Source organism: Triturus cristatus, chromosome 1_2, assembly GCF_964204655.1.
Source record: "Triturus cristatus chromosome 1_2, aTriCri1.1, whole genome shotgun sequence".
Taxonomy (NCBI): domain Eukaryota; kingdom Metazoa; phylum Chordata; class Amphibia; order Caudata; family Salamandridae; genus Triturus; species Triturus cristatus.
Window position 1 is genome coordinate 1,015,419,413 of NC_140580.1, and position 19,743 is coordinate 1,015,439,155.

Sequence of the window (19,743 nt, forward strand, 5' to 3'; positions counted from 1 at the left end):
GATTGCGCTAGAAACTATGCTACATTGGAACCTGGCTCATTGCACACATTTCACCTGGCCATCTCGGCTCCCCAAATAATATTGATTGAAGCAGTTGGTGCTATAGATTTATGTTATAGATTTATGTTGATATGTTAGAACACCAGGGCATTCTAACCATCATTTTATATCCCACTCATAGGTGAAGGTGAAAACGGTGTCAATGCAATTGTTTCAGAAATGTAAAACCAGCATTAACATCAATGCGCTTCACAGCAGCAGATTTTGCTTAAGAAAGGCACATTACTGGAGGATATTTGAAAGCAACGCGGCCCTCGTTACAAAGTCCCGGCTCCACCTTATGCACACATTTCAATGACAAGTTCGGTGACAAACACCACAACCCTGCAATGTCCCCCACGTAAATTACAGTAGGACAAACCTGCCAAACCGAAACATACTGGGGGCTGGGGGGCTAGGGGGCTAGGGAGTTGGTTGGGAGGGGTGGCAGTTAGGATTCGGGTGACGGAGGGTAGAAGGGATAACAATGTCTGTGACATGCAAGGACATATGGATTTCGGTGTAGAAAGGTCTAAAATCCACCTGTTATGCTCCATTTAAGGACAAAACTCGTTTCGGTGCTATATATTGCATTTATTAACTTCCGATCAATGTGGTGCCAGGCTTGCAGTAGGGTCAATATCGCACCTTCGTCCAGGGCACTCTCACTTGGGACCAGAGGCATTTTAAGGCATGGGCAGAGGGGGTTCTGACTCAGGGTCCCACCCATTCAGGGGGGCCCCTGATGGAGCCAGCTCTGTTCTGCGAGTCTTGCCCTGATGACCTTGAATAATTCTTAAACAGATCGTTTCAAATGCTGTTTTCCTTTCATTTATTTTTAATCTGGGTGATGTGTGAGAGTCTAGTACAGCCATTTTGCAGAGAAATGTTGTGTATATGTTTCAGGCAAAACCAACATCCATCAAAAAGGCTCTTTTAGATCGAAAATGACTCACACATGAGAAATGGTAGGGTGTCAGAGAGATTATTTGCAGTAACATTAGTGAGCTGCTGCTGTGTTACCACATTGAAAACACACATTACTGTTCCTGAATATAAGATGGAAACACATTTAGAATTTGGGCCTGTGTGCCTGTGCACTCAAAGAGCTGGACAAAGAGGGCATGGACGAGCTGCATTTGGATCATAAATTCAATCAATCAATCAATCAGGGAATTGTAAGCACGCTACTCACCTGTGAGGGTCACAAGGTGCTGAGGGGGGGTCCGCAGATTCGTTCGGAACAGGGACCCCCAAAATACATTCGGCCACTGGCCCCCAAAATCCTCAAGATGTCCCTGCTTGGGACCAAAAACATAAAGGCAATTCTGTTAGAAAATATATAATGTAAAGGAAAATAACCGTAGCAGCAACATCATGTACATTTTGGCTACTGCCTTAATTAACATCCCTGACTGGCTTTACCGGTTTCTCCACCACCTGTGCTGTGGCCATACTATATCCAGTTTACATACTGGTCATACTTGCTTCACAGCATCCATTAAACAGCATCAAGAGGGAAAACTGTTAACAGTAAGTAGCAAGATTCCAGCACCTTCATACCCAGTCCCAGGCAGGGGGGGAGGGTGAACAGCGTCTGATCGGAACAAATGCAGGTGCGGTCGCTTAGAAGCATGTGGCCCACACCCAGGGCCGGCTTTAGTACTGGTAGCGCCCTGTGAGGCAATGTTTGTTGGCACGCTACACCCATGAACACCTCGCCACGGATTCCCTCACTACCAACATTTGACAATGCCCCCAAGTCTCCATTACCACTGTCTCTTAGATTCATTTAGTTTTATAGCGCCACTCATACCAGCTTAAGGTGTCAGAACACTATACATCACACAGGATGCACAGAGACAATCATGCGTGTGTAAATCAGTGTATAGGAAATGTTACATAAGACAGAGGCCAACAAGGTGTAGGAGTCATGTCATCCATACTGGTAGGCAGGATAGTTTAAGAGTCCTTGGTCTGGAAAAGCACAAATTCGGAATTTAAAACGTAACACCATTGTTAGGGGTTTTCTTTAATAATAAGAATTGATTTCTATCCAAATGAACCCTTTTTGAAATATTAGGATAAGGAAAGACTGGGCAAAAAAACATTTAGCTTTAATATATTCCTTGCAGTTTGCATGCTGCTCTTTGAGGACAGTTAGCTCACTGCTCTATATTAGGATTTTAACTTTTAAACTGCAAGTAAAAAAGGACCTCTCTGACAAAAGCGATAACCCTTTGACTTATTTTTAGTGTATGCACTTTTGGATCTGAATGGGACATGTTCTTTGCAGCAGGCATATTAACCTTCTGCGCTATGATGAGTCAAAACTTCCTCTACCAGACAAAGCTCTGGTGTCTCTCCTGGAAGAACATTAGTCACTGGAGTTATAGTGAAATTTTTATTGATGCTTGAAAATTGCTTGGACAAGGAACGTGGCATCTGATGCTTTTAAAACAATAAACTTGGTAAGCCCCCCCCCTCCCCGTGTCAGCACCTGGTGCTGTGGCACCGATTGCACCACCCTGCCATGCAAGTCGCAATGTCTGGTGCTGCCGCGCAACATTGCTTGAGTAGTTGCGGTGGGGTGGGCTCAACTCCTGAGTGTGTGTGAATGTGTATAGAGCCCGAACGAGTGGGTGAGGGAATTAAGGTAAATGAGATATCTAACAGCACCAACTACCCGGCCCTTTTCACCTTGTCTGCCTGCTGTGGCCATATTTGAACTTTTCACTGAAAAACACTTTAGAGGAAAGCCAACAGTGCTTAATTTGAGCTGGTGATGTCCGGTGCTGCGACCGGCACTTAATTGCCAACACCAGTGCTTGTGACAGTCTACCACAAGGTGGCACTATCTGGGTAATTTAGAGATGACCACAATAACAGTTAATTATTAATTCAACATACATCGAAAACGACTACACCTTGCAAACCAAGCCATTCTTATAGCATTGGGGGCCTGAAATATTCCAAGGTGTCACACTTGTATGAGTGTGATGGTTAGCAAGTAGTGTTGTTACTATCATTGCAGAATGGCACGGGCAATGTGTTGCGCAAGCTGCAGTGGCCTCCTGACATGAGCCCTGGCACTTATTGTTTACAAATTAAGCACTGGAAGCCTTCATTTAGAGAATCAGTCACCTGGTGGAGGTGGAGGGGCCAGCCCATGTTTATATATGGCCCCTCAAATCAAAGAGACAGCAAACATAATTCTATTCAAACCTGTTCATTTCCCTTTCAATAATCCAGCGACCCCTGTAATTTGCAGGTTTCTTTCATTTAAACGTAGTCTTTCTCTATTTTTCTGGTTAGGCACACAAACATCTACTGCCTCAGAACACATCAGACAGTCGTCAGTCTCTGACATTTGTAAATTATTTAAAGCTGATTGGTGCATATGCTCTTGAACATCATTTTTTGTGAACCTCAGAGCCCCTCAGATAATTCCGCGTCATTCTGCACTAAGCAAGTTCAGGCCTATTTTAAAATATTAGGGGCATATCAACAAGGGCTTTATCTCTGCCTTTTTGGCTTTAAAAGCCAAAAAAAGCAGAGATAAATCTAGCGCCCTATCAGCAACAGGGTGCTAACACTCAAATTCGCATGTTAGCACCCTTTTACCTTAGGCTTCCACTTGCATCTCTAATGAGATGCAAAGGGGACGTTCCAGAGTAATAGGAGAAATTTTGCTAAGCGACATTTCTCCTATTATCAACGATATCGCTAACCCTGTTAGCGATAAAAAAAGCAGCGCTAACCACGGTCAACGCTGCTTTTTAACGTCTGGTATTTTTCTGATTGAGCCATGATATCCTACGTAAGGTGGATATCATGGCTAAGTATGTCTATCCCTATCAGCAAGCTATCGCCAAACCTTGTGAGATTATCACTGTATTTCCAGCGATAATCTCACAACTGGCAGCTTGCACTCTGAATTTTATCGCTTTGGAGATAAGCGTTGCTGATAGCACGCTATCTCCGCGATAAAATTCAGAGTTGGCCGGCGATAATTATCCTCATGCTAAGGGCGCTGAGCGATAATTATCGCCGGCCCTTGCTGATATGCCCCTTAATACTTATCCAATGGGCTTTTTCCTCACTCCGCCCGGATTAACCCCTACAGCTCAGACAGAATGTATCCAATGCTCACTTGCAAGATTTTGAGCGATAAAATTAAATACCGAGGTGCTGGGGTGCATTTCAAGTGAGATCCTATTGGCTGATGACACTCCTACGTAATGCAGAGTGTAAATTAACATCATACCACTGACCTAAAGTAGTCAAACACTTACTTCTTGAAGTCACCATAAAACTTCAAAGTGTAGCAAAAACGTATGGGACGATGACCTAAAGTAGGGGGGTGATAGAAGTGAAATATTTTCTCCGCATTCCCTCAAGTACAATTGAAAACACAGAGGCATATTTCTTAATTTCAAAATGTTTTTGTTGAACATTTTGACAGAGATAACAGATCTAAACATATAAGCAGAGTGAAAAAAGATACTTTCGTATGTGTGTTCATCATCTCGTGTGATATGGTGTACAGTGTAGGTACAGTCCCTTGGATCATTGATATGATGCACATATCATATCCAGCATGCATATCATCTTCTTTATCAATGCTTGCTAAAACAATGGATGGACTGTTTATCCACATTTGTAATGACCGCAAGATTGTTTCTCTCTTGGAGCCTTTTATTTTTGGGTTGTGTGCCCCTTTGCCGGTGTTGCCGAGCCAGAAACATACAGCCCCCTAGGGTGGGGCTGGCAGTGGTGCGCCCCCTGACAGTCTGTCACCAAGCAGGCTTAAGGGCCAGGGCACCAGACTTTAGATCTGGGGAACCAGGTTCGAGTCTCGACATCTGCTCAACATCCTGTGATTCTGGGCAAATCACGTAATCTTCCCCTGACTACCAAAAACAAGCATTGGCATAGCCAATAGGTCTCGCCTTTGGGACCTTATAAGTGTTTAGCCATGGAACTGTTGAAGTTGTTGCACCAAGGATATTGTGCTGCTTAACTAAATACTTATAAGGTCCCAAAGGCAAGACCTATTGGCTATGCCAATGCTTGTTATCTCTACTACCCCTACGTGCTGTATGTTTATTCAGCAGCAGAAAAATCGGTGCTCGTTTAGCGCTGAAGGCACAAAGGGGCTGCACTTTTAAAGTTTCATTCCCAAACTGCATCTAAAACATAACAACTGATTACATCGTTGGCCTTTTCAATTTGAATATCAGTAGGTGCCTACATTTATCTATAACGTGCATTGGCTTTATTGTTGCAATTCTCGTGTCAGACACAGGGCGCCATCTTCAAAGCTGGATTTTGTTTGTCTTTTCAATTTAACCATGAACGGCAGATCCCATAAAGCTGCTTCTTGACCAATGATAAACTAAGAATATAATAACTCCTCTGTGTGCATCATGCTTGGGCAGCGCTTTTACTGCCTTTCTGTTGCTTCAACAATCCAAAGTGACACAGAAGAGGGAAGGTACATGATTTTATAATATGTTACTTCATTATACTTTGCAGTCACACAGAGAATTTTATAGTGCTGTTCACATGCTTGGAGGCATTTCTCTTTCTGTCAGCGTATTAAAAAGCCTTGGAGTGTGTCTATAGATCTTTCCTGAGGCAAGCATGTATTCCTGCATCAGAATGCATGACCCAGTGTGTAGTAATCGTATAGCTCTTCAATCCCTGATGGCACATCACCCGTAATATTATGCTGCATAGCTAAACACTTATAAGGTCCCAAAGGCGAGACCTATTGGCTATGCCAATGCTTGTTGTGATTAGCTCCTTTGAGTGGGAGGTAACGTGCAAAAATTGGCACAGAAAATTAAGTTTGCACCTTAATCCCCCAAACTCTATCATTCTCATTAGTTCCATGCCCCCGGAAACACGGAATTACTGTGATACCCCTGTAACAGTAATTACAGGGTTGGGATATAACAGTAATTATTAAGGAACACTTGTTAGGAGACTCTGAAAGTATGGTAGCAACCAACAAGTTGTAAGAAAGATTGAAGCAGAAAGACAGTTCTATTTGAAGCTAGTACCAGTGTTCTAAGGTTGGAATAGTTCCATTTTAAAAGAAACAAATTGGTGCTTAAGACGGATGTCTTGGTCAAAAGTTGTAAATCTAGTCACATGAGTGGGTATACAAAAATGGGAAAATGGAGCCGAAGATATGAGTTAGCAGATATATATTTGTGCACATTAGCAACAGGTTAGTATGCAAATAGTAGAATTTATTACTTCAGTTGTACTATTTACAGAGCATAAACTTGTACGCTTAATTGGATTTGCTCACTATTGGGAAAGGAATGTCCTCTGCATGATGTACACTTATGTCCCCTGCCCAGAACTGCATACCTGTGATGCAGTTTTTTTGATTTTTGGTCATGCCACACGCTAATCACGTGGGTGTGCATTAACCTAGAACCGGTCATTTGACAATGGTTAGTCCTGGATCCAGTCCTGAATTAGAAAAGCGCACCCTCATACTGACAGGGCACCACCATCCCAATAACTGGTTTCATACGTGGAGCACAGTGGTGGCAGCATACCAGGTTTGTGATTTATAGAGACAGGCTTTTTGACCTGTCAGATCTGAATGCACTACTACAGGCCCAGTCGCCTGCAGTTCCACTGCTAAAAAAGAACCCAGAAGGCTGAATGCGACATTCCATGTGTTGTATATGTGCATGTGTGTTAGATGTGATAGTGTGCCGTGCACAAGTCATAAAGGCCTGCAGATTCCATTTTGGAAGCCCACAGCCTATACCAGAGAACAACTTGGAGGAGAGGTTTCTGTCTTTGAGATAACATATGTGTATTGATGGCTTCTCCTAGATGGGAGTGGGGAGCACCAGGCTTTATGGAGAGGAAAGGGGAGACAGGCTTTCCTTAGTAGCACAAAGGCCCTTCCCGATACATTGGTCTGCATCTGACATTAGGTAGATGGCAAGGGTTCAGGATGAGGACTGCATTATCTGTTGTTAGGGAAAAGAGTCATTTGAAGGAGCACAGAAGCTTTTCTCTCATCCTGACCTCTGTGAGGGAAGGTAATTAATAGTTATTTGCAACCTGCTGTCACCTCTTTGTACTTCCAACAGAAGACTGTCTTTCTGGGCAGTGCATCCTTATAGGCACAGGCCAGGCCTGGAAGCTCACATGGTCAGGTGACATGACAGGGAAACTGACCCAAACCAGTTTGAAAAAAGTATACCTGGAATACACATCTTCTGTCTGTAGAACTGGTATAAAGATAGGAGCTCAAACCCCATTGTTTTTCATTGTGGTCTCTTCTACCGAGGAGGGGGTACCCCACAGAGTGCTCAGAGACTACTATGCAGCCAACGGTTTGTATCTCACTGACATAAAGTTTCTCAGAGACGAGGGAACATTGTCTGGAGAGCAATCGGAATGAGGAATTACTGGACTGTCCTGGCTGCTAAGATATCCTGCCTTTGAGTGAGAGGAGTAAGCATCAATGCCATTGGAGCATGGAAGGAACTGCTTGTATTGACCCTAACATAGGATCTGCCTGACCAAGACTCGCTAACCAGGTGCTCTGAAAAATTCATGACATTGCCGAATGGGCAGTGTGACCTTCGCCAGCAATCCCCAACGTAGCCACCAGGCACCTGGAGCTGTTTTCCTGTGTGGTAGGCCTGAATGAAGTTGGGATAAGTGACTGCTGGTGGCCCATGAGCCCCACAAGTAGATTTTATGACTGCCGCATTGCCAAGAGTGTTGTTCAGTTGGGACCAGTCCTGAAGATTAATTGCAATGTGTTGCATTCTAGCCGCTGCATTGCCTTTGAGAACACTACCACATACCACTTGGAGGTGTTATTCTGCTGGTGAAATCCCACTGATGTGGGAGAGACAAAGAAGGTCCAGTGCTGCTGCTATAAACTAGTTGAGAGACTGAACGAACTTCGGTCTGAGAGACTGAATGCCAATGCAAACCCATGAGACAGCATGAGCTGCACCCATAGACCTACCTCAAATTCTAAACCTGAAAGAAGGAGCCCAGTGGAAGAGTGGACCCACTAGAGACAGGTGGAGACCTAGAAGATGGCAGAGGCCCCCAGAACACAAACACTCACATCTGTGAACCAGGCATGTATGCATGTTTGAGTGTGCAGTGGAATTCTGTGTTTTCTGTTTAATAAAGTACTTGTTTTTTTCTAAAAAAAAGAAGCACTGGGCTGGACATTGACCTTATTGCACTGTTTTGTAGATGGTAGTGACTCTTCAGCCTGAACAACCCCAACACTAACCACCCTGAGAAGCCTGTGACTGCTCACCCTCGTTACTGTTGAGAGTCAAGTGAGGAAAGGGTTGTGCTTGGCACATTGTGCAAAGCCACAGTACGACAGACCCAGGAATCCTAAAGTGCCTCAGTCCCCACTGTTGTGGCCCAGTACTCCCTGACTGCCTTGTGGCCTCCTCAATGGAGACTGCCACTCACACAGATATCCACCGAGACTTAAGTGTACATGTAAAATAATCTACTAATGTGCTGTTTGTGGGCACCCGAGTATGGGAACACTTGGACTATCTAAAGTGCAACTGAATAACCCAATATTTCTCCAGATTAGAGCATGGCTTCCAGTGGCACAGCTTGGAATCAGTGGTCAGGGTTTGCCTCTATCTGCTTCTGAACTGTGCTGCCTGAAAAGCATGCACTGACTCAAAGAAATATGGAGTTAAAAGAATACACTTTAGACAGTGCAAGTACATTACTGCAGGTGCGAGGATGGCCTATATGTTAATGTGATGGATAGCAGTGAATCTCTGGGCAGTCTTACACACCAGATGTTTCTTTCCCACATGTCAGCTGGACTAGGAGGCTGATTACGATGTTGTTCCAACCAAATCAGTTTCGGAATCATTTCTGACCTACTCGGGTTCTGCGAGTCCGACGACCGATTACAATGATTCCCAATATCATTCGGCCGGACTCCCATTGACTTCAATGAGAGCCTGTGTTCCGAACGAGAACACAGGCTCCCATTGAAAAAAGGGGTTATTGGGGAAAACTATGCACCCTGTGACGGGCACCCCATGGTGCCTGCCACACTATACATGGTTGGTAAGAGAGGTCCCTTGGGTACCCCCAATGGACACAACTGGAGGCCTACAAGTGAAGGGGGGCCTGCTACGGGCCCCCAAAGTCAGATTCCGACAGCTGTTTTGTGTCGGTCGGGCAGAATCGGTCATCGTAATCGCTGATTCGTAAACCGTGTCCATAGAGCTGTATGATTTGGCTATGGACGACTCAGGCTGTCCGAATACTGTTTGGAACTGATTTGGACAGCCCAAATAGTTTCCTTTGAATTGTAATCGGTCATCCAGAAAGGTGTCCGATTTGGTTCGAAACACAGGTTCCGAGTCAGATTCGCCGAATTCCGTTAATTCCCTTTCTGGATGGCATAGCTATTCCATCCACTGTATTACAAGGGCCAATCAATATAATGCACTAGTAATAATGCAGATGGGACATTTCTCACATTTGTGATGGAGTACCCGCCCATCAGACTTAACATAATGCACTTGTAATACTGCAGACAGGACATCCGTCACTTTTGTGATGGAGCAACCCGTCCACCAAACTCAGTATAATGCACTTGTAATACTGCAGACAGGGCATCCATCACATTTGTGATGGAGCAACCCATCCACTAAACTCTAAATTGGCCATTAGTCTTGATCAACAAATGGGATATATATGCTTAAAGAATTCAAGAACTGTGTCATTATGTATCACCTTTGAACCTATTTTGTTGAAGAACTGTAGGTGTTGTTCAAAGTAACTCATGCATTCATAAAAGCAGATACTCATATCTATTTTGAGCCAGTAGGGCTATTCATGACAGAACCCCTAAGCTATATGTGGTGAGGAAGGGGAAATGCTTGAGATTTAATTGAGAGGATGCTGTTCCACTGCACGTAATGTTGAGTGGCCCAATGGAATGAGAAAAAGCCATGAAGTGAATGTTTTTTTCACATGATCTTAAAAATGTATTATGTGGCAAGTAAAAAGCATGATGGTGCCTAATAACATATAAGACAGTCTATGATGTAGCCATGTTGATGAGGTAAGGTTTTGGAAGGATTTAATGGAGTCAGGAATCGAGAATGGGAAGAGTAGGCTGACATTACATCTAGTGTAATGCCTCGTAGGAGATGTTGAAGCTGTTGAGTTTGAAGATAACTATTTACTGAAATAGAGATGTGGTTGATGAATTTGCACAGACTTGGGACATCTTGTATTATTTTTTAAGAAGTTTGATAATAAACGCATTGCTGCTCCTTTACACAACTTCAATTGCTGCTCCTTCACAGCTGGTTTTCTATTTCTGCGTATGGTACTAGTATATTGTACTCAAGATATTGGGGCATAGTTACAAGCCCCTATTGCCACCACAACGTCACTTTTCAGGATGTTGTGGTAGCGATAGGGGCTTAGCCTTATTTACAAGGCAGCGTTAAGCCACTTAACGTTGCCTTGTAAATAAGGTCCCCTTTCATGCTATACTTAGCGTGTATGGGGAGGGTAATGGGTGTTGCTGTGGGTGTTCCACCGCAACACCCAATGATTTTGATGCTGCCCCATATTTTCAAGGTTGGCGTAAATATGGGGCAGTGCCAAAATTAAGACCAGGAAAAACCTGGTCTTACCATGGTGAAACGAGGAGAAATGTTTTATTTCTCCTTGTTTTTGCTGTTTCCATGTGTGCTGCATTGTGCAGCACACACAGAAACAGCAAAACGCCAATGATTGTTTATGTGCATGAAGGTGTCCCTTTCTGCCCATAAACAATTATTTTTTTTAAATTACGTTTTGTAACTTCTATGTGTATTGCATTGAGCAGCACACATAGAAGTTACAAAATGTCATTTAAAGATTGTTTATGATCTGAAAGAGACACCTTTCTCCACATAAACGTTCTTCCCCTGCAATACAGGAACTCTTGCACTATGGTTTTAGGGGCAGTGTCACAGTGCAGGCTGTTTGCGCAAGAGAATCTGAACTCCGGTCCTCTGACCAATTCAGATTGCTCTCTCTCAAGTCACCTTGGTCGAATGGACCCTCAGCTCTGGGTTATGTTGCTCCTGGTTGCTCTTCTTGGTTGCACCTTCTGTAAAGATGACACACTCCTGCTCCTTTTTCTCAGAAAGGTCACCCTCTAGGTGCTTCAGCGCAGGGTAGCAGCCCTTCCATCTATGTCAGTCTGCAGGTGATGTCCCCTCAACTCCGGAAAGCTAGCTGTCAGGCAGACACCCGGTCTTGTTGAACAACAGTCCACTGAAGACTCTACAGAGCACCCTTTTCCTTGTTCAAATAGTACTTGGAACTTGAACAAGTTGATCAGCACCTTTCATTTTTGCACAATCAAAGCATATCAGGGATGAGTGTTCTCTGTAGGCACTGTCAGAACCAGTTTGTGTTGGTTCTTCTCTCATGTGTGCTTTCTAGACTGTGTTCCGGACACAGCCTTTGTGTGGATGCTCTTCACAGTAGGGTCTTGCCTAGTTTGGAGTACTCAGCTTCACCATCTACAACATTTGAGTGCTCAGGAAGAATAATCAGAAGCCCCTCTTCACAAAATAACCTAACTGAATTTGCACTGGGAGCCCAGCCTCCTCTTTCCCCCACTTCAATATCTAGATCTTCTCCTTCCAGCTTCATTAATGCCCGCAATGCATTACTACTGAGTGGCAAAACACCATCCCCCCATCTTCTGAACATGAGCAGGCCAGAGGCTTCCAAAATGGAGCAAACAAAAATATTATTGTGCATCACTCATACACAAATCAAATTCATCACAAAAGCTATACACATACACACATTCATGACATGCAATAGGATGTTGTTGCTGGGACCTACATTGGAGCATAGAAGTGGACCAGTTCTCCCCTGAAACAGACATAAATGTCTGGTCACAACTACTGATTCACAAAATATGGTATTGTATCACCACCACTCCACACACTAAACACAAGGCAGAAATGGTAGTCTACAGTCAAACCAATGAGGACACATTTGCTGTTCCAGTCCACGTCCAAGACAGGCCAGGGACCTCACTCATGTCAAGGGACAGGCCTCGGCCTTCGTACACACACACAAACACACACAGACAAACACACACAGATAAACACACACATACACACACTAGATTATCATGAGGCTGAGGCTGAATTGAAACAAGTACTGGTAAAGCCAATAGGACAGGAGTTGTCGGCTGGCCTTTTGGCAATTCTTGTTTTATTTTTTTCATGGTGTTTGCAAAACGTTATTGTTTGGGAAGCTTCCGGGTGCTCATCAATCTATACTAAAGCAAAAATGCTTTTTAGTCTTACAAAGCACACATCACCAGAGTACTCCCTAGCACTGAAGGGAACTACTTTCTTTGTGGATGTGGTCATTGTGAAAGGTAGCATATTGCAACTCATATTGAAGTCAGCCTATGGCTGAAGCACACTGACTCATTGCCCCTTGATACACGCTTGAGTCGATTGGAGACAAATGTGAATGACACAAACATAGACTAATGGATGAAGTGTGGCTGAAAACCTGTATAAGTATCTATGTAATCAACATCATTTTAGTAAAATCAAAAGGCCACAGACTTGAAAGAAAGAAAGAAAGAAAGAAAGAAAGAAAGAAAGAAAGAAAGAAAGAAAGAAAGAAAGGAAAGATGATAAATGGAAAGAAAGAATGAAAGAAAGTTATAAAGAACGAAAGATGAAAAAAAAGAAAATACAAAGAAAGAAAAAGAAAGATGAAAGACAGGGAGTAAGGAAAGAAAGAAAGAAACAAAGTAACAAGGAATGAAAAAAGACAGAAAGAAAAGAAAGAAAGAAAGAGAAAGAAAGAAAGGAAGTAAGGAAATAAATAAATAATGAAAGAAGGAATGAAAGTAGGAAAGGAAGAATGAAAAAGTAAGACTGAAAGTACAAAGGAAACAATGAAGGAAATGAAAAGTGAGAAGGAAAGGAAAAGAAAGGAAGAAAGAAAGAAAGAAACAAATAAACAAAGAAACAAAGAAAGATAAAGAAAGAAAGAAGGAAAGTGTCAGGAATCATCCAAGACTTACACAGGAGCAGAATGGAGATTGTTCCCAATACCCCTCCTAAAACCCCCAGCGTTGTTAAATAACAGGACAACCAGAGTTCTAAAAGGAGGTAAAGGGGATGGGGATAGAGAAGAGACTGCCCAATCTTCTTTGGTTTCTTCCTTCAGGACTCACGCCTATCTTATAGCATGAAGTCCTGCCTCTCTGCTGTGTTATGCATGTCTAGGAATAACTACAAGGAAACATAAAGACACAGCATACATTATACTTCTCTACTAATTATTAGTGTTTGATTGAGATATATACATATGTGTGTGAATATCTTACTACATACCTAAAGAAAATTGGGATTTTGCTTCTCTTCTAAGTTGTTTTGTAGAAATTAAGTTGTGTTGAAAATAGATTGAGTAAATAACTTCCTTTCCCTTGTTTTCAGAGTAAGATAATTGCTTCCGATGATTTCACCTTGAAGAGTAATGGTAATTCTCCTAAGGTAAGTGTTTTTGTTGATTCTCTCTTTTTTTATTTATTTCAACTGGGTGTTATGATAATTATTGGAGAAATAAAGCAACATAACTTAACTTGCTTATTTTTTACATATTCGCTTAAGAAAGACAATTATAACATTCAGGTAACTTAGTTCTTTCCAGAATGGGTACTCAAGCAGCTGGCAGCGATACTCCCACTCCAAATGCCTCTTGAGAATCGAAGAGTCTCTCGGGCATTGGCGAACGGGGAAAGGACTGGAACACCGCTCACTTGACGAGGGTAGACACCGGTATAGACACTAGTCACCAGGCTTTGTAAAAGAAGGGGGAGCGTCTAGAATGAGAGACACTACCCGCTGCTGAGCATGAGCAGGGAGGCATACCCTAAGCCTCCAATTAACCCTGAGGATACTCGGAAAATGAACACTATGCTCCTAACCTAGGAAAAACCCTGACCACACAAAGGAGTTAAATGACACCCCCACGACGTCACTACCCTGAACTTCTAAGTAAACGTGACGGAGAAAATGAATTCACTCCTCTCTGGTAAGCATCCTCAGTGAATTACACAGTTTAGAATTCAAACACACCAAACATTTTATCCTGAGCTTTACTGTAATTTCTTTAAAAGACAATGTGGGGCTTATTTGAGTGTATCTTGGTGACCATCTTGGAGATCTCCAATGATTAGTCTTAACAACACAATGTAATGTGATCACCCTTGAGATAAGATTGCATTCACCATTTTCACTCTGAACTGAACCTCAAGAAAGAAAGAAAGAAAGAAAGAAAGAAAGAAAGAAAGAAAGAAAGAAAGAAAGAAAGAAAGAAAAAGAAAGTAACAAGGGAGGAAAGCAGGACATTTTCAAAAAGTGTTATATGTGTTGCAAATTAAACAGGATGCAGGCTGATTTTCCTCCTCGGCAAAATTTATTAGGTAACAATTTGAACAAGGATAATTCGAAAAATTGTCTGCTTAAGAATTCACTATAATATTGATGCTTTTGGTTTTTGTCCTGCAATTACAGCAAAAAGAGTATAACTTAATTCAGAACAGTTTGGAATAGACACAATCTTTTATGCTGTGAAATACCAGCTGTCAGATAAACAAAGAACACTCAGGAGACAAGAACTAATAAAGCGTGGAATTTGGAATACGCTCACATCTAGTGAAAAGATTCTGCTTCCACCTCCGGCTCTAAACATAACAGCAAAACTAAAGTAATTTGAAAGTCAAAAAATAAAAACACTGGCACTGTTACTGAAGGGAACTACCATGTGTGTGGATGTGCTCATTGTGAAAGAGCAAAATGCAGTCACTCAAAGTTAAGTTAACCAGTGGCTGAAGTAGGCTGACCCATTGCCCAATGCTGTATGCTTTAGTGAGAGGGTGCAAAATGTGAATAACACAACAACAGACCAATAGATGAAGAGAGGTGGCTGAAAGGCCCTTTAAGTGAGTATTATACATATGATTTTAATAAAATCAAAATGTCTTGTTTAACACTGTAGCTAAAAGCAGGATAGCAGATACTTGCAGTTGGGCACTTAGAGCAGAGGAGCATGAGTGTACACCATGCAGAGGACGGTCCCAACGCAGCATGGTACAGCACCCTAATATTGACATCTTTATACTTTTAGTTTTAGATGTTAAGGATTCTGTGGCTTAGAATGAGCTCAACCTTAGGTCGGGTAGATAACACAAACACTAGAATTAATAACATTTGTATTATGAAGGCACCCAAAGTAAACAAGGTTACAACAAATTCAAAAATTCTTTCTTATTCATCCAACAATATGTGCTTGCACACACCATTAAAAAACACATGTATCATGAAAAGTTTCACTTCTTTTTGAAAACTCTTTTCTAAAGTTCGGACAATCCATTTTACATCAAAGATTATCCATTACTTGGTTGCTAGGGAAAAATTAATTTAATTATACAATGATAGTCTTCACTATTCACCTCTTCTGGGCTAAATATTATTCTGGGGTTGGCCTTATTATAGTAGTGATGTACTGTTTTGTCTGCAGTGCCACTTTATTAAAGATATAGGGAGAAATCTGTCTTAGAGTGCAGTTTTGCTTCCTTTAGGCCTAAACAGTCCCATGAGGTATGAAACTGGGTGTGGAAAGTGTGCACCCAGTTCACAAATGCAGGTTACAAGATTATACATGTGCACCTTATGGGTTGTCTACAATTTTCATATTTCTCTGGCTCAGCTCAGGGTCAGAGCCCAGGCCTTTTGACACCCTACTGTGCAAAGTTAATTATATTGCTCCCCAGCAGAGAGACAAAAGGCCTTCACATACAACAGGAGTAATTTACAGTGTTTCCCTCGGGTTCTGAGGAGGAAGGGGTGGGGAAGAAAATCTGCATCTGTTAATTAGCTGTCACATTATACCAGGGATTGGGACTGTCCATGTCCACTAAACAAAGGAGAGAGTCCAGACAAATGGAGCCCACACAGGAGGGGGCACCTTTTTGGAATTGTGGTGGGAAAGGCCCTGGCAGTGATGTCAGCAAGAAGCTGAGGCTCCCAGAGGAGATGCGACCCATTGACTTCTGGCAGTGCCATCTTAGACTATCCCAGCATGCTGTGCAGAAGGGTTGGGGCAGTGGTGGAGAGGTGATGTGGCACTCTAGGACTGGCCTGCGTTGACTGGCTTCTAGAACCTTCTACCCCCATTTAAAAACTTGTGCACAAGGGAGAGAGAGGGCTTTTGTGTAGCCAAAAAAGTGATGGATGGAATTGTTGAATTAATCTCAGCCATTAGCAATTATGCAAGGCCACATCCAAGTCCATGGTTATTTTTCACACCATACCACCTCAGTTTGGACCCAGCCATATGCAAAACAGTCTTGAACCTGCTCTGATGGGAGCAGTCCAGACCGAACTGACATGCCAGGTCCTCCCTGAATCAGAACACGAGCAATTTGCTCTAGTTAGAGCTCATCAGACAGGTATAGTTTGGTTCCAGTGACACAGTGTGCATGGGACCCATTTTTTGTAAATACATAATAAATAATGAAGGTCTGCTCCCACCTACCATCATTAGAGGAAGAATAGACGGCAAGAACTGAGAAAACCAGGAACTGAAATTGATGTTTTTATCATGTCTTAATGTGAGGGTCTTCCAGTCCTAAAGTGTTGGAGCCAAAAAGACAATCTTCAACATACCCATAGCGGTGCTACAGAAGACCTTTGTTTCACAAGAAAGTGTAGTGCGGCAATGGTGAAGCATTTCCATGGGCTTTGCATAGTGGTCCTCTTTTCTCCACCAGAACATATTGTAATTTATATTTTGTTCACTGCTCCTGCTTTCTCCCAATCAATGTATTCAATATCAAGCAACAGCCATTGTGAGATATTTGACTACTGGTTGACTGGGGGTTGAGCCCTGGTCAAGTAGCGACCACAATCATTGTTAGGGTAAGTCACAAGCAAACCCCTAATTAACCTGTGCTCGACACCTCGGTAGCTTGGCACAGAGCAGTAAGGCTTAACTCAGGGGCAATGTGTAAAGTATACGTGCAACTCTTTTAACAGTAAAAGAGTGAAACCGCCACACAAAAAGAATCCCACACCAAGTTAGAAAAATAGAGCTAAATTCAAAAAACAGAGCAAGGCCAAAATGAAAGAAATTCAATCAGGAGATCCAGAGTTATGAATGTTTAAAGAATAAAGTGTTAAACGGCACCCAAAAGCATAAAGCGGCAACCGCGGTTACCTGGTCGCGCTGGACCGGGTCAAAGTCAAAGTTCAGGCCGCCCACAATGGAGCACAGGTCAGATATAGTTCCAGATTAGTCCTGCTGAAGTTTTGTGCCAAGAGTCCTGTTCAGGTTGTAGAGGGCCACGAGGAGCAGGGAGAGTATTGTCAGATGCAGTTGCTGAAGCAGGAGGAACTGGCCAGCATCGCAGGCAGGCGGTGCTGGAGCTTTGCGGTAGCAGTTCCCGTGAGCGGTCAATGCTGCAGTGCGAAGAGTTGGGGTGACTGAGCTTTGGTATGATTGGCAGCACGAGCAACGTGGTCTCAGTGTCAACGGGCCCATTTGGAGTTGCGAAAAGCCAAAATCTTGATTTTGTTGCCAAGAGTCCAGGCCCTAAGAGGCACCACTTGGGGGTCAGGAATTCACTGCAGCAGAGTCCAGTGAATGGCTCAGGATGTTGGGGAGCCTTTTATGTCACTGAGGCTCAGATCAGGAAGTCAACATTCTAGCCCTAGGAGTCACTCTGGGGTCTTGGGTCCAAAATGAAGTTGCAGGTCCAGTCCTCCTTCCCCAGGCAAGATAGCAGAAGGCAGCAGGCCAGGACAAAAGGGCAACAGTTCCTTCAAAGCAGCAGTCCAGTAGAGTGGCAGTCTTTGAAGCAGCACAGCAGCCTTCTGCTCTGCAAGGTATCCACAGGTCCAGAAGTGCACGGGAGAGTTGGTGTCTGCAGTCCAGTATTAATACCCAATTGTGCCTTTGAAGTGGGGGAGAAGTGTCTATAGGTTCCCCTTTGAAGTTCCCAGCCATTATGCCATCCCTGTCCAGGCTCCAGACTAACAACAGGTGATATGCAGCCCTATGTGTGTAGCTAGGACACAGTCTATTCAAGTGTAAATGGGGCTGTGCCCAGCTCCTCCCATCCATCCGGCCAGTGATGGCCCATCCAGGCACACTTAAGCTCCTTATTGTGTTTGACTGTCTAGGAGGAATACACAAAGCTCAAATGTCAGCTACACACAGTCAGTTGACCCAGGTACAGGCTACAGGCACTAAATGGCTATGGCAGGAAAATACCAACTTTTTAAAAGTAGCCTTTTCAGAATTACAATTTTAGTTCGATTCGAAAGACACCAAGCATGATTTATTCTCATTTGGAAATGACACTTTTAAAAAGTAATAAGGTAATTCCAATGTTATCATATTTGAAAGGTAGGCCTTCCAGTAGTGAAAAACGAATTTAAGAGTTTTTCAACACCAGGGCATGTAAGACTAAGAAGTACATGTCCAACTATTTTAATACATTGCACCCTGCTCTTTGGGCTGTCCAGGGCCTACCCTAGGGATGACCTATATGTATTAAAAAGGAATGGCAGGCCTGTGACATGATTAAAGGGCTACTTAAGTTGGTGGTGGAATCAGTGCTGCTGGCCCACTAGTAGCATTTAATTTGCAGACCCAGAGCACATGTAGTACCAGTTTACTAGGTATGTAAAGGTAAATTAAATATGCCAATTGGATGTAAGCCTATTCTAACATCAGTCAGTCAGTCAAAATTACTTTATTCGGTTCATAGCAAAAACCATAAAAGTACGACGAACATAAAACAGTACAACCATTTAAAAACATTTGACATAAAATTACAATAAATATTTACTCAGACAATAAAAATGATATACACTATAACCATGTGATCTTTTTCCTCAATCTCATTGATATTACTAAAAAAGTGGCAATATTAAATATCTCCCAAGGAGAACCCAACATCTGAAGATGCATGAGGGCTGGTTTCGCCTGTCTGAAACCTTTGTTTTTTAAGAGAGGAATGATGTACTTTTTACGGATTAAAGACAGGTGGTCACAGAAAAAGATAAAGTGCATAGTGTCTTTTATGGAGAATCTGTCACACGAACAGATCCCCAAATCCTTCTCCTTAGTCCAACCAGGGGAGTCAGTCAATAAGAGATGGAATTTGTTCAATCTGAACTTGATTAATAAAAAACGATGATCCATCTTATTGACAATACCCAGGTAAGGCTCTAAACTGTTAGATGTAGTGATCAGCTGGTGTGCCTTTACAGTGGGTTTGAGTAATTCTCTTTCCTCCCTTATTATCATAGCCCTCTGTTTATAGGTGTCTTTAGCCCATTTTAAATCCCCCCTTACTATAGTGCTTGGATTCTCAAATAACTCAGGTCGGCCCAGATACCTTACTAGAAATTTAATTTGGTTCAACCACGGTATAGTTTTTCCATACTCTAAGGATAAGCAATCTTTTAAAATTGCATGGTTCAGTTCTAGTTCAGGATTTAGCCAAATTGAGATCCATTTCAAAAGTGGGGCAATGGCTATACGGTCAGTTAAGTAGTCAATCCCACACTCTTGATGAACAATATAGCTTGA

At 42.7% G+C, this 19,743-nt stretch overlaps 1 protein-coding gene across 7 annotated transcripts in view; it reads left to right on the forward strand.

Moving 5' to 3' along the window:
* Positions 1–19,743, forward strand: part of LOC146868603 (endogenous retrovirus group PABLB member 1 Env polyprotein-like) — a 349,779-nt gene that overhangs the window by 48,367 nt on the left and 281,669 nt on the right. For all 7 annotated transcript variants that reach the window (XR_014963081.1, XR_014963082.1, XM_085611957.1 and 4 more), the window contains one exon: positions 13,578–13,634. Coding sequence is in view for 3 of the 7 variants with exons in the window: in XM_085611957.1 (XP_085468083.1) it covers positions 13,578–13,634 (57 nt within the window). In the remaining 4 variants the exon portion in view is untranslated. The remainder of the gene's footprint in view (positions 1–13,577; positions 13,635–19,743) is intronic.